Source organism: Vanacampus margaritifer, chromosome 1, assembly GCF_051991255.1.
Source record: "Vanacampus margaritifer isolate UIUO_Vmar chromosome 1, RoL_Vmar_1.0, whole genome shotgun sequence".
Classification (NCBI taxonomy): Eukaryota; Metazoa; Chordata; class Actinopteri; order Syngnathiformes; family Syngnathidae; genus Vanacampus; species Vanacampus margaritifer.
Window position 1 is genome coordinate 39,822,360 of NC_135432.1, and position 14,455 is coordinate 39,836,814.

At 41.0% G+C, this 14,455-nt stretch overlaps 1 protein-coding gene across 2 annotated transcripts in view; it reads right to left on the reverse strand.

The window, feature by feature from the left end:
* plxnb3 (plexin B3) overlaps positions 1–14,455 on the reverse strand; it is a 133,878-nt gene that overhangs the window by 41,836 nt on the left and 77,587 nt on the right. For both annotated transcript variants that reach the window (XM_077555188.1, XM_077555179.1), the window contains exons 23-29: positions 3,396–3,547; positions 3,216–3,316; positions 2,922–3,139; positions 2,670–2,848; positions 2,519–2,585; positions 2,283–2,429; positions 2,128–2,208 (exon numbers count right to left, since the gene is read on the reverse strand). In XM_077555188.1, coding sequence (XP_077411314.1) covers positions 2,128–2,208; positions 2,283–2,429; positions 2,519–2,585; positions 2,670–2,848; positions 2,922–3,139; positions 3,216–3,316; positions 3,396–3,547 — 945 coding nt within the window. The remainder of the gene's footprint in view (positions 1–2,127; positions 2,209–2,282; positions 2,430–2,518; positions 2,586–2,669; positions 2,849–2,921; positions 3,140–3,215; positions 3,317–3,395; positions 3,548–14,455) is intronic.

Below are 14,455 nucleotides of genomic sequence, written 5' to 3' on the forward strand. Positions count from 1 at the left end.
GGTGCATGAGAGTTCGCCCAACCAGTCTACATTGGTTTTGTGGATTTGGCGTTCGACCGTGTCCCTCGGGAAGTCCTGTGGAGGGTGCTTCGGGAGAACAGGGTACTGAGCCCCCTGATACAGGCTGTCTGGTCCCTATACAACCGGTGTCAGAGTTTGGTCCGCATTGCAGGCAGTAAGTCGGATTTGTTCTTAGTGAGGGTTGGACTCCGCCAAGGCTGCCCTTTGTCACTGATTCTGTTCATAACTTTTGTAACAAATATTGCCTGTCACCCTCAATTTGTCCTCCTTTTTTTTGGTATTTTTAAACATTTCCCCCTGGGGAATGTGTGTGTGTGCCTTGATGGATTAACCCTGTGTTTTCTCAAACCAACCAGAGACAGTTCAAAAAGGAGTTTTTCCTTTCCTTTTCCTTTGAACTTCCCTCCAGCAAGGGACTGAATTTCATTTTTTACAACCCACAGGAAACACATACCTCAGCGCCTACCGAGATCTAAAAGCCTGTTCAGCAAGCAGACTAGTGATAAGACTGCTGGTCTGGTCTGGTCTATCTACAGGAATCAGCTATGTGTTTTTTGGAAACAACGCCCCTCAAAAGTTATACGGTTCAACAGTGCCCTCCAGCGTTCACTATCGGTATTATCCTCAAGAATCCTGCCGCTCGTAATCAATCTGAAGTCTCCATAATTCAGGACATAAAAGGACATTATGTAGTTGACTGACATCAAGTGACTTCTGTTGTTTATCTTTGTACACAACCTGTATGTCTATCTCAAATGAATGATGTGTGTAACTTCTGCAGCCATCTAAATTTAGCTAATTAGGAAGTTTATCGGATTTAATAACTTTATGATACCAGTAATGTTTGAAATGTGTTCAGAATGATAAATGAAGCATCTGGCTTATCAATTCTGATAAAAAAAAAATCAAATGTTATCCCAAAAGCTTGGCCTCATTCGACCAAGTCTGCTTCAAGCGCACTGAAGAGGCGGCACTGCTTCTTGAACTTATCCTGAACGTCACGAGAGTTGTTCATGAATGAGGGCAGGAGATCGACAGGCGGATCAGTGCAGCGTCTGCAGTGATGCAGACTCTGTATCGGTCCGTTGTGGTGAAGAAGGAGCTGAGCCAAAAGACGAAGCTCTGCATTTACCAGTTGATCTACGTTTCTTCCCTCACCTATGGTCACGAGCTGTGGGTCGTGACTGAAAGAACAAGATCCGGATACAAGCGACCAAAATGAGTTTCCTCCGCAGGGTGTCCGGGCTCTCCCTTAGGGATGAGAAGATGGGTGAGAAGCTCGGTCATCCGGGAGAAACTCAGGGTCGAGCCGCTACTCTTCCACGTTGAGAGGAGCCAGTTGAGGTGGCTTGGGCAACTGGTTCAGATGCCTCCTGGATGCCTCCCTGGAGAGGTGTTTTCATGTCCCACCGGCGGGAGGCCCTAGGGACAACCCAGGACACGCTGGAGAGACTATGTCTCTTGGTTGGCCTTGGAGCTGGTTGAAGTGGCTGGGGAGAGGGAAGTCTGGGTTTCCCTCCTAAAGCTGCTGCCCCCTGTGACCCGAACCCGGTTAAGATGTAGTAAATGGATGGATGGATGGATGGATGGATAGGGGCTGTCGTTCTGCTGTTGGCGGAAATCCACCGATGTCGAGTCTCATCATGCAAGATAAAAAACCCAGCAAAAAACAAACAAAAAAACACGACACTACAGTACTTAAATGTCCTTATGTTTTTCCATTCGCTTTGACTATCTGATCTGATCTGATCTGATCTGTTGTCTTGATGTAAGGCTCATGCCTATGTCGCAACAGTAGCCGGAAACAGAGTAAGCTCATGATAGTTTCCGCCGAAAGTCCCGCCTCTTCTGTGGCATATACCCCATTGTGGAAAAAGTTTTGAGATTATTCACCTTTGTCTAATTTTCTAATTAGATTTTTTTCTAATCACAAAACACTGATATTTGAACATTGACACCTGATACACCGCGAAACAATATGTACATACATATTGTGCTCCTACAGTGGGATGTGAGGAACAGACAGGCAAGATAAGTGATACGCAGACAAACATATAATGAGACAGTATGCTGACAGACAGGCCATAGTGAGATGTGAGGAGGTACCTGTTTGATAGTGTCAGTGTCGAGCACTTTTACAGGACAAGGTTGAACTTCAGCTCCATTCTTCAGCAGCACATTCAGGGTCTGAGTATCATACACACACACATTGACTCACGCAATCCCATGACGTGAGTGCAAGTGTGCCTTGCCACGGTTACCACTGCGCAGTAATCAATGTCCTCTCGCAGCAGGTGGCTGTCATTGAGCGTTCGTTTGGCTTTTCCCGTCACGGCGTCCACTGGACCTTTGTCCACCTGATACTTTATGGCTCTGTAGAGCATGTAAAGCGGCTCACCTGCCACCTCCTGAGAAGTGGACACATGCATGCGTCACAGATACTCTAGACAAAGGGCTTACTGTAGGCAGACCCAGTGAGAGACAGGAAGGAATCAACCTTCAGGAAGGAGTAGAGGCAGACAGACATCCAGTTGGTCAACATCTTCTCCACAACGGTCTCTGTCCTGAAACATCAAATGGGGTCTCATTAAAGATTATTTTAAGACCTTTTCCTCTTGACATTTCCTTATCTGAAATAGTTGACATACCTTCGCAGCATGAGTTTTGGGTTCTTGGCAACGTACTGCTGGACCAGATCCTGCAGCAGACACTTCATGACTTCGGTGAAATACTCCAGCTTGTCATGCAGCACCATGGTCAGAAGACTCGCCACGTAGCCACGATCCCGTTGGGAAAAGCCCTGTTGTGCCTCCAGGGTGTGAATGAACTGTGGGATAGACAGAAGTGGATGCTACCTGACATCTGCCATGTCTGCCGATCATACACGTCGCTGCACCCACCCTCATGAGGAAGAGTCTGTTGTTGAGCAGATTGTTGAGCTGCTGGAGTCCCTGCTCAACCGTGTGTCTTCTGGACTCAGGCAGATCCAGGTGGCGACTCAGCAGCACTGCCTGGTGACCGGGAAAGAAAACTCTTTCTGTATACGTGCTATAGTCAAGCAGGGGAAGGCCTGGTCCGCCAACGTCGCTGCTCAAGTCCATCATTTCTGTCATCAGGTCTATAAGACACATGGGCAAAGAATCTTCAAGCAAACATTTATCACTATTTGACCAAAATGAGACGTTTGACTTCACCAGTGAACTCTTTCCGACATTGGTCTCCCACATTGATCTCCAATGTTTCCAACTGCAACAAGACCTTCTTGTAGTCTCTGAGGGCCTGCTTGCTCTTCCTTCTAAATGCACAAACCTACATGAACACTAACTATGCTAAATGCTTGTAATTATTTTTAATAGATGGTGACAGAGCCTAACCTGTACATAAGGATGATGATGAGCACTGATAGGATGATGACAGCAGCTCCAGCCCCCAAACCAATCTGAGCACCCAACGGGATGGGAGGCAGCAGAGACTCACTGTCGTACTGCACCATTCCCAAGTCCACCTGCAGGTTACCCATCAGCACCTAGGACAGACACATAGGGGCATATTCTCCCGTTTGCGCTTAAGTCAATTTACATACTATCAATGCGTGGCAAGCATACAATGTAATATCATCTGCATATATTGCCATGGTGGCATGCTTCAACACCAATGGAAAATCATTAATAAAAAAGAAAACAAAAGGGGTCCCAAGCAACTTCCCTGGGGCACTCCACAATCCATCTGTTCAAGTTCAGAAAAACTCCCATTAAAATAAACAATATAGTCTCTATTATTGATAACTTTCTAACCCCTTTAACGCAGATAACTCAAATCCATAACAATTTAACTTACTTAATAAAAATTTATGATCCCAAACATCAAAAGCTGCACTCAAATCTAAAAATATTGTGCCAACTAACTTATTATCTATCTCCTCTAACCAACAATCGGTAAGCTGAGTAAGTGTAGTAGTTGGAGTGTCCCCATTTTATATGCATTTTGATGAATTGTATTTAATCCATTCTCAGAAAAATATTTCTGTATCTGATCATATACAACTTTTTTTCCATAACTTTACTTAAAGCAGGTAACATACTTATTGGGCTACTATTTTGCCCAGAAAATTGTTCTTTATTGTTTTTAATCAGAATAATAATTTTGGCCATTTTCCACTGTGATGGAAAAATATTCCTTTTTTAACTAATGTAAATTATGTGAGAGACAGGTAAAGAAATAAAATTTGCCATTAACTTCAACTATTTAATTTCTATATTATCTACACCACAGGGTTAGTCTTTGCTTGACTGAAATATATTTTTAACATAATCATCTGTTATTTCAAAAAAAAATTAAAACACAGTTTTTAGTCTTCATAATTTAATTTCTTATTAACCTATATGAAATATTTTCATCTTGCCATCGTACCATGGCATTTTGGAGTTTCTGATTACATTTTTTTTTTAAACTGTTTCTAATAATTGGCAATTTTCTCTGGTTTAGTAAGACAAGTTCCATCTCCCTCCAAAAAAGTAGGAGTTGACCTTGAATTTCTACCCATAAGTTTATTTAATACACCCCATAATTTTGCTTCTTTAATCTTTTATTTTGTTTTATAATATAAAGATTTCTTATTTTTGTTTAATTTGGCTAATTTTTTTTGTAATTTATGATATTCATTCCACGGTGTCATGTCATTCATCTTAATTGCTTCTATTTGACCTGTATCACTTTGCTTCATATACTCCTTCGGTTTATGATCTAACCATGGAGCTGAGACATTTCGCACAGCCCGTTTTCTCATAGGGGCGTGTTTATCCATCACCTTAACTATAAAATTGTTAAAGACCACTACAGCCTTACATGGATCTTGTTCTTGTGTTACCTTAGTCAATCTATGCTTCTCACTTCTGCTATGAAATTATCTTCTTCTTTTTTTTTTTTAACTCTTCCTACAAATAAAGTGCTGTCCCCGATTAGCTACCTTTGTTTTCCTTGTGACTGCAATCAAATTGTGGTCACTACAACCAACTGGAACAGAAACAGTCTTAGGACATAACACCTCTACATTAGTAAATATTAAATCAGTAAGTGTTGCAGTGTATGTACCATCGGACCTTAAATTTACTCTTGTAAATTCATTAACAAGTTGTGACAAATTACAAGTATTAACAAATGACAATAGCTTATTTCTCAATGCACATCTTTCAGTTTTCCAATCAATATTTAGATCTCCTAAAAAATAAAGCTCCATTCCGGTGTCACATACTCTGTCAAAGCATTTCACATATTTGGTCAAGGTACATTATAGTAGCATTTGGTGGTCTGTAACAACATTCAACAATAACAGGCCTCACATGGGGTAACTGTAGTTGGAACCAGAGAACTTCAACTCCTGTAATATAAAGATCTGCTTTTACTTTATTTGGGATATAATTTTGGATATAACAAGCAACACCTCCTCCATGTAAATTCCTATTTAGTCTATAAATATCATAACCATCTATTTTTAAAACAGAGTTATTGATGGTTGAATTAATGTGCGTTTCTGATATTGCAAATTGTAAATTGTAACCTTGTAGTATATCTTGAATATCATTTACTTTATTTCTTAAACGACACACATTCAAATGAGTTATTTTCAAACACCCCTTTTGGAGCAAAATATTTTCTTTAACGTCAATGTCGTGTTCTTTTATTAACACTCTTCTACATTGATCCTCTACAACATACACAAAATAACAAACCACATCCACACATACATCTACACTCAAACTTTTCAACATTGTAATGAAACAAAATATGAGCTATGCCTGCTCCTGACGAATTTATCCTCTGTACAGACGCTCCCCTACTTACGAACATTCGAGTTACGAACAACGGTACATACGAACATGTCTACGCGCATGCGTGCATGTCAAAAAATGTTCGGAAAGAGATGCTGTAAGTTAGATTTTTTATTGCGCACCTTTTTCCGAGTACTGTAGTGCTTCTTTCCGCCGCTAATACCGACGCTTGGCGCTGTGAGAGCTCACCCAGCATTGGAGGCTCAGCAACGTGTCGAGGAGGAGGAAGAAGAAGAAACGCCTGTCGCTCATAGATAAAGCCATCGCACTCTTCGAGCAGCAAGACCCAAATATTGAACGTTGCACAAAGGTTGCAAATTAATTGAATGACGCCATACAGTGCTACCGCATCATTTATGATGAAAAAAGAAGAAAACTGTGCAATCGTAGTTAGATCGCTTCTTTCGGCCAGTTTCTAGTAAATACTCCAAGGAAGATACTCATCAACCCTCATCTTCTTCTCCGCGACCCTCAACTTCTTCCTACATTGAAGTTACGGAGGAGGAAGTAACTTTTGAAGCCCATTCCAGCGACGACGAAGAACCTCTCATGATATAAAATCCTCCTCTTCCTCCTCCTCCTCCTCCATCAAATCCTTAAGCATCGAGTACATCTTCCAAAAGTAAGTTAAACTTCATTTTATTTATCTTATTACGTACATGTACATACTGTGTGTGTCTCTCGCTCCCTCTCTCTAACATACGTAGTACAGTACTGTACGTATTCTCTTTAAACATAAATTATAATACAAAATATAGCACTGAAGCAATTTACGAACAAATTCACCTTACGAACGATCGCTCGGAAGGTAACTCGTTCGTAAGTTGGGGAGCGTCTGTAATGAAGTTTGTGGGCTTAATTCTAGTATCTTAAATAAACAAACAAAAACTGTCTTTCCTAAAATAATAAAGTTGCTGATTTTATCATAAATTCAATCATATTAGTCTCTTCATAATCCGACCAACTGTCCTTTTTCTCATTTGTCAGTTTTATCCACCATTTTTCCAGACTCAATCACAGTTTTATAATACATCTCAGCCTCACGACATACTGTGAATTTTTTAGTCTCACCTTTAAAAGTTAGAATCAGTGTGGCTGGGTGAATAATGCCGTGCTTTACGTCAACACTTTTCAGTTTCGCTCTGATGTGCCAAAAGATGGCTCGTTTCTTGGCCATCTCCGTAGTCAAGTCCGGAAAGATCCTCGGCTTCACCTCACAAAGATAGAGTGCTCGCTCCTTTTTCGCCAGTTTTCTGATCTCCTCCTTTGTTGTGAGCGTTCGAAGACGCACAATCATCGCTCCTCCATTCCCTTTTCCAATTGATCCAATCCGATGTGCTACTTCCACTTCTGGTTCTGAGATCAGCTTGTCCACAAAATAATTCCTTGAACAGAGAGTCAATGTAGTTGGTCGGATTACCCTTTTCAATGCCATCTGTAAACGCCAAAAACACCCAGATTATATCTGCGGCTGTGCATTTCGAGTCGCTCAGCCTTGTCACTCAATTCCGCATTGGACTTGCGCAGCGACTCGCACATCGATTCCAACTTTGTGATCCGACTGTCCATTGTCGTCAAAGTTTCATCCACTTCGCCAAGCCTCCGCGTACAAGCAGAAATGTCATCTGTAGTGGCATTGAGTTTTTGAACCACCACTCTGATAATAGAGCGTATCAAGTTTAACAGCTCCCGCCATGTCACTCTCATCCTCCGATTGAAGCACTCCTCCCACGTTGTTGATTTCGTCTTGTTTTGAATGCACTCTTGGCTTTTTGGGAGGCATGACACGATCAATAGTCTATTATGTAATATCAACCAACTTTTTGGTCCAATACAATCAAATAAGCTCCACAATTTTTAAAAATGCCAGAGCTTGGCCTTCTCACCGCATGCTCAGCTGCAGCGCTTGAGCACGGCCAGGTGGACGTTGAAACTCTTTCTGACAGGGGATTCTGCCAGACGTTCCCAGCAAACCCTCAGAATACGTACAATACGGGCAAGGGAAACATTTATCCATATATTGTGTTCATTATCAGGGATCTTGGAGCCGTGCTTTGTGTGGCCCCTCACCTAGGACCTGCTTGCCATGGGTGACACTGAGGGGCATAAAGCAACAGGCAACATAGCTCCTAGGATGTTTGGGACACAGACTCCTCCACCACGGTAAAGTACCGGCTCACGGAGCAGCTAATTAAATTAGTAAGAGTAAAATAAGAATACTTTTTACTAAATAAAATAATAGAAATTACACACACCACAAAAAAGACTGTTCCTGAGTGTGTTGGCTTCTTAAGGGAGTGTGGTACCTTGAATGGATGGAGTACACACCAGTGGAGGAGCGGTCATAATAAGCTATTAATGCAGTGCATGCCCAAGCCTTTCAATAAAATCATGTGTCCTCTATTATACATTACCGCAGTTCTACTGTTTTGGTCTCAAATTCCTGTGTAATGCCATCTCACTGATCTTTTGAAAGCGAGGATGAGAATATTTTTTTGCTAAAATCCAAAGGTATTGTATGAAAAAAATATTAAAGCTCAAACTTTGCTAATGATGATGCTCAAAATTGAAATGGCAATCTGTTATAAAATAGAGGAATAAATCAAGCAAGACAACTCATTGCAATGAGATGACTGTTTGCTTCTACTATTATTTACCTTGAAATACAATAATTTGCATGCAGTTATCCGGCATCATGAAATTGGATGTACTGCATCAAAGTTTCAGACAGTACATTTCGGTTTCCTCCCACATTCCAAAGACATGCATGGCAAGTTAATTGAACACTACAAATTGTCCATAGGTGTGATTGTGAGTGTGGATGGTTGTTTGTCTCTGTGTGCCCTGTGATTGGCTGCCAACCAGTTCAGGGTGCACCCCGCCTATTGCCCGATGCCAGCTGGGATAGGCTCCAGCGCTCCCCGCGACCCTTGTGAGGACAAGCGGTTAAGAAAATGGATGCATGGATGGATATATATATATATATATATATATATATATATATATGTATTAGGGGTGGAACGGTTCACAAATTCCACGGTTCGGGTTGGTTTTCGGTATTGTGCTGTGCTCACAGTTTTCAGTTCAGTTCAGTTTGTAGTTTTAGAAAAATCAATTATGTCTTGGAGTAAAAAGTGAAAGTGTATATTATTCACAGCTAAATATTGTTATTATTATTATTGTATTATCATTTAAATTATTGTTCTTATTCTATTTATGCTAGTGGCATATAGTGGCAGGCATAACAAATAACTGCACAGTTGCATGGCAAAAGGTCCAACCTACATATGTGTGTCCGTCTGTTGCCAATCATACAACAGACTAATCATGGTTACCTGCAAACATATCAGCTTATTTTTATTATTGTTTCACTATGCAAACTTTTTATTTTTATTTTCTGGTTTAGCGTAAGATTTTTCTTATGCAAAATAAGTGCCTTGGCACCATAGGTTGGAAAACACTGGTTCCTGATCTTAGAATTACTCTCAGATCAAATTACAATTATGCTATAATAAAATGAAATTACTAAACAGTAACAAAAAATGTATTTGATGGACATACGACAAATATGTGTCATAATTCATATCTAATATGGATAGAGTAATGATTATCTCATGTATTATTACTCTCACTACATGATTTCTGAATTAGCTCAACTCTAAGTAGCTACGGAATCTTTTAGTCATCTCTCCATTCACGTTCTTTAACACCACCACACTGGATTTCAAATGAAACGGACAAGATGTGCTTTAATTGCAGACTTTCACTTTTATTTTGAGGGGATTTTAAGTATGGTCAACATTTGCCTCCCAAGTCTCGATAACCCAATCCGACGTTGGATTGTGCATCGAGGACGGGGCGGGCGTCGGCTAGCTGCTTGCTATATGCTTGCATCGACTATCCTCAATCACACAAAACACCACAATCATGAACATAGCAATATTCAGCCAGGTGTATTTCCGAGGTCCGTTTTATGTACCAGAAATCTTGCTTTGGATCAATAAAGACTCGGTAGCGATGCCTTAAGGAAGCTAATGCCAGCAGTCATCGTGAAACCCGAGAAGCCTTTGTTTACCCGCCCTGCTGCAATATGATTGGCTGTCCCGCCGCTAGAAGGATATGACGCGCACCGTAACCATGGACACCAAGGCACTCGCAGCATGCTTTGCGATGCTAAGGATTGAAATAGTGTTTAAAGTGCATGTTCTCTGTTAATTATTTATTTAAATAGTGGTCTAGTGTGTTTCTTAGTTATTAGTGATGCTGTCAAGTTGTTATGCGGTAATTTTAGTTTTGATGTGACACTGTGTTTGTGCATGACGTGGAATAATGACTTGCCTATATTGTGTGGCGTTGAAGTGAAGGAAAGTTAAGTGTAAACTGAGCCTCACTGCTCTTCGTGAGTGCCCTGTTGGGTTAGAGCTCATGAGGTGGGATAAAATAAAAAATAAAAAAACTGAGTTGCGCTCATGAGGTGGGATAAAATAGAGGTGCATGAAGGGACCGGAACGTGGACAGAGCGAACCGAAACTATTAAACCGATCAGCTTTAACGGTTTTCAAAAAACGTTTCAGCCCTAATATATATAACTTTGTTACTGTACTTGAGTATTTTTTTTGTACAGTGTACTTTGTAATTCACGGAGTATATATTTTTATACTCGGCTGGCTACCCAGCCTGGCTACCCATGGCCTTACCTGTGGAAAATGTTCACCTTGGTCGGCTCGAAGAACGATTCATGGCGAATGCATTGTGTCCTAACCTAAAGTCCACGAACTAGCCGCCTGCAAGAATTCCCCATCCAATCTGAAACAACCTATTGTGGTAAGGTACAGTAAAGCTAAATAATTATTACCCTTTTGTTAGCTTGGCCCTGGTTAATGCACTGATCTGATTATATGACTGGATAGCCGATAGCCCGAGCCAACAACTCTATAAACTATACGGTATACGTACAGATAAGACAAATACATCTCGTAAGCAGTTAGTATATTAATTATTTAATAAAAAATATAGGTTTCCTCCTGTAAACATCATTAAGCATATAATTTATACATGTATTTAAGGCAAGTTGTAAAATGTCTAAAGTCCTCTTGTTTATGTTTAACAAATTTAGAACATCATAAATCATGCTGTTTCTACTAAGTACTGTCTCAAATGTTCTCCAACTTTAATACTGTAAATGTATAGGATCGTATGCCGAGAAACTTTTTCTTTGGAGGAGCAATATGGCGGCCTCACGGCTTCAAAAGTCTTGGCCTATCTGCTATGCAGTCATATATTCACATCAGTGGGTTAATGACATTAGTTCAGCATTAAATGCTATATTAGCGTAATAGACCAGCTTGGTTCCATTTGTTTGCAGTTAGATTTCAAGAGGCACTTGTGATATTTTTTAACTCCTCTAAATGGCATTTTTGTTTGATGCAGTGGGAACTTAATTTCCATTGCATCTTTTAACCAAGGGCACCATCTAGAAGAGTAAAAAAAAAGTTGCGAGGGCTTCATGAGGCGATTTAGTCAGTTTTAAGGGTTTGTTAAGTGATGATCTTTTAAATTTAATGGTCTTCAAATTATACGACATGAGGAGGAAACATCCGGTAAAAATACTTTTTACTTTTACTCGTGAAGTACATTTTAGAGCAGGGGTGGGCACACTCGGTCCTCGAGGGCCGGAGTCCTGCAGGTTTTGGATGTTTCCCTTCTCCAACATACAGGAGCTGATCAGCTCAACAGCAAGCTTTGCATGAGTTTGGTAACGATCCTGTTGATTGGAATCAGCTGCGTTGGAGTAGGGAAACCTCCAAATCCTGCAGGACGCCGGTTCTTGAGAACCGAGTTTGCCCACCACTGTTTTAGAGCCTGCATTTTTTTTTTTACTTTTACTTGAGTAATTATTTGAATGAGTACTTTTACTTTCACAAAGTAATTTTTATGCAAGTAATTGTACATTTACTCAAGTACAGAATGTCAGTACTTTTCCCATCTCTGTATATCATGAGCAAAAGACAGCAAATACATGTAATCACTAATCAGATCTCTTATTTGAACATATTCATATTGTTTTACAATACACATAGCCATATTTTAAGAAAATATATGTACAGCCAGCCCAGAGCCTACTATTTTATAAATACAGGCCTACTCGCTGAGAAGCTGTATAAGCTCCCAATAGCCCCGCAGCCACGCTCAACGGCCGGCACTTGCGAGGAGGACATGTACACACAGCTGGCGCCTGGTGGAGTAACTTGCCCAAGTCAGCTTCAAACACAAACTCAGAGCAATGTGTGAACAACTGACCATTTATGCTTCGTAAGATTGTCGCTTTGTGACCAATAATAAGCAGCGCTGCAGCAGCCAATTAACTACAAACACTAGCGCACGAGCGGGGACACACTGAGCCCACATGAGCACACGAGCCGCACCAGCCCCTTGCCCCTTAAATTGTAGAAGCTTGCTACTGAAAAGAGAGAAAAATTGCAAGAAGAAAGAAGGCAGGTGAGAAGGAAATGGGTGGTGCCAAAAAATATGATGGAAGAAAATAAAAATGCTACATGAAAGGGCAACCAAATGTGAAAAAATTATTGAGCTTTTTAGTGGAGGAAGGGGGCCCAAAGATACTAAGGCAGGTTCCAGCAGCACGTCGACAGGTAGGCCGGTAGAAATCACATTTAATATGGCTCAATATTAGACCAAGTAGTGCATACATTTAATGCAAATGATTTGGTAATTGAGCATCATTGATTGATTGTTGAGATCTGTGATTCGATTACATCACAGTTAGCAGTTAAGGAATGCTTCCATGTTGTTTGATATGTGGACAAATTAGCTGGATTACTTTCACATAAACACGTGTGTGTGGGGGTCGGGGGGGGGGGTCATGTGTGTGTGTGAGATATTTATGTGTGTGTGTGTTTTTACATCGATTGCTACGTATATTAACAACACAATAGTTAACATTATTATGATTATATGTACATTTATCATTAGCAGCAGAAACATCAGCCACTAGTGGAGGAAGTATTGAAGGACTGGGTGACTCCAGTCATTGTGGTGAGGAGGTGGTGCCGTTTTTGGAGGAGGACGTGGAGGAGAAGGGGGGGGGGATGCCCTCATTAAGGAGGAGGTGGAGGAGAAGGAACCGAATAAAGCAGGATCTACTAGTAAGCAGACTTGTACAGATTGTGTTGGGCTGTTGTACTGGGTCGGCAATTGTCCTGTATTATGCTTAGAATAACTGTTACACAATAATTTTATGTTTATGTTCTTAGTACAATAAAAACCGGAATTAGGAGCCTTTTCACTATTGTAGTAGTTTTGACGGCCTGATGAATTAGACGTCTATGTTCCTTTTTAATGTTATTGATTAGGCCTACAATGTTTTTGCTCATACAGATCTAACAATCCTGTCACCAGAGACAGAGGCAGAGTCCAGTATTGTGACAGCTAAGCCAAGAAGCCAAATTTGATGTGACTGTCAAAGAGCATGTTAATGAAAAAAAAAGCAAAAGCCAACATGAGGAATATAGGCAGAGGATCACTTGTTACATTGTTCTCCAAGACAAATGTCTACAAAGTCATTGACGGAATCAGCAGATTAAAGATAAAATAATTGATTTCTAAAGAAGGGAGGCAGGAATGTTTTCTGTACAGAATGACACCACACAAGATATTGCCTCCACAGACCGATGTGCTGTGATAGTAAGATATGTCACTGATGTGATCCATGAGAGGCTTATTGGAGTGGTGGACTGTGAGCCATCAATTTTGTGGAGCTACTCAGGATGGGATATGGATATTTTTTTGTCTCAATATGTTTTGTTTGATAAAGCTGCTATTTTTCATTTCCTTTATATATATACACATACTGTACACATATAGTACTGCTGTTATTGGTTAATTGTTGTATGCTCTGTTAATTGCATGTTTAGTTTTGAAGATTTTGTCATGGTTATCTGTTTGACATGAGTAAAAAATGTTTTTAATATAAATTTACCACGGTGCAATTAGTCCGCTCTACCCACCCTGATGACTGTGGGTGATGGCTAATGTACAACTGGGCCTTGATTCCAAGCATTTCCAAAGTTGTTTCATTACCTCAGCTGTGAAGTGCTTTCCCTTGTCTGATTTGACCCATGAGGGCGACCCACAATGGGACAACGCGTGATTCATCAACAGGCATGCAGTAGTGTACACGGTGTTGTTTGGAGCAGGCAGACATTCTGCCCACTTGGTGAACGCGCTACTACTACTACTACTGTGAGAAAATATTTATTCCCTCTCAGCTATCTGACCAGGGGTCCCACCCAATCAATTTGGAGATCAGACCATGGGACGGTGACTCCTTTCTGTTGTAGAGTGCTGCTCGGTGATTCAGGTTCGCTGGCCGAAACTGGCAGCAACCCAGGCATGCTTTAATGTAGGTTGCCACGTCGTTATGCATGCCACCTGTTGTAGCACGGTGACTTGACCTTGAATCCGCGGTGGCCTGCATAAGGTGCGTCATGGGCATATGTTAGCAAGATCCCCCTTTGGCTCTGTGGGACCACCAACTGTACGGTGGGCGGAGACACAGAGTCACAAACCAGAAGGCCTCTAGCCAGACG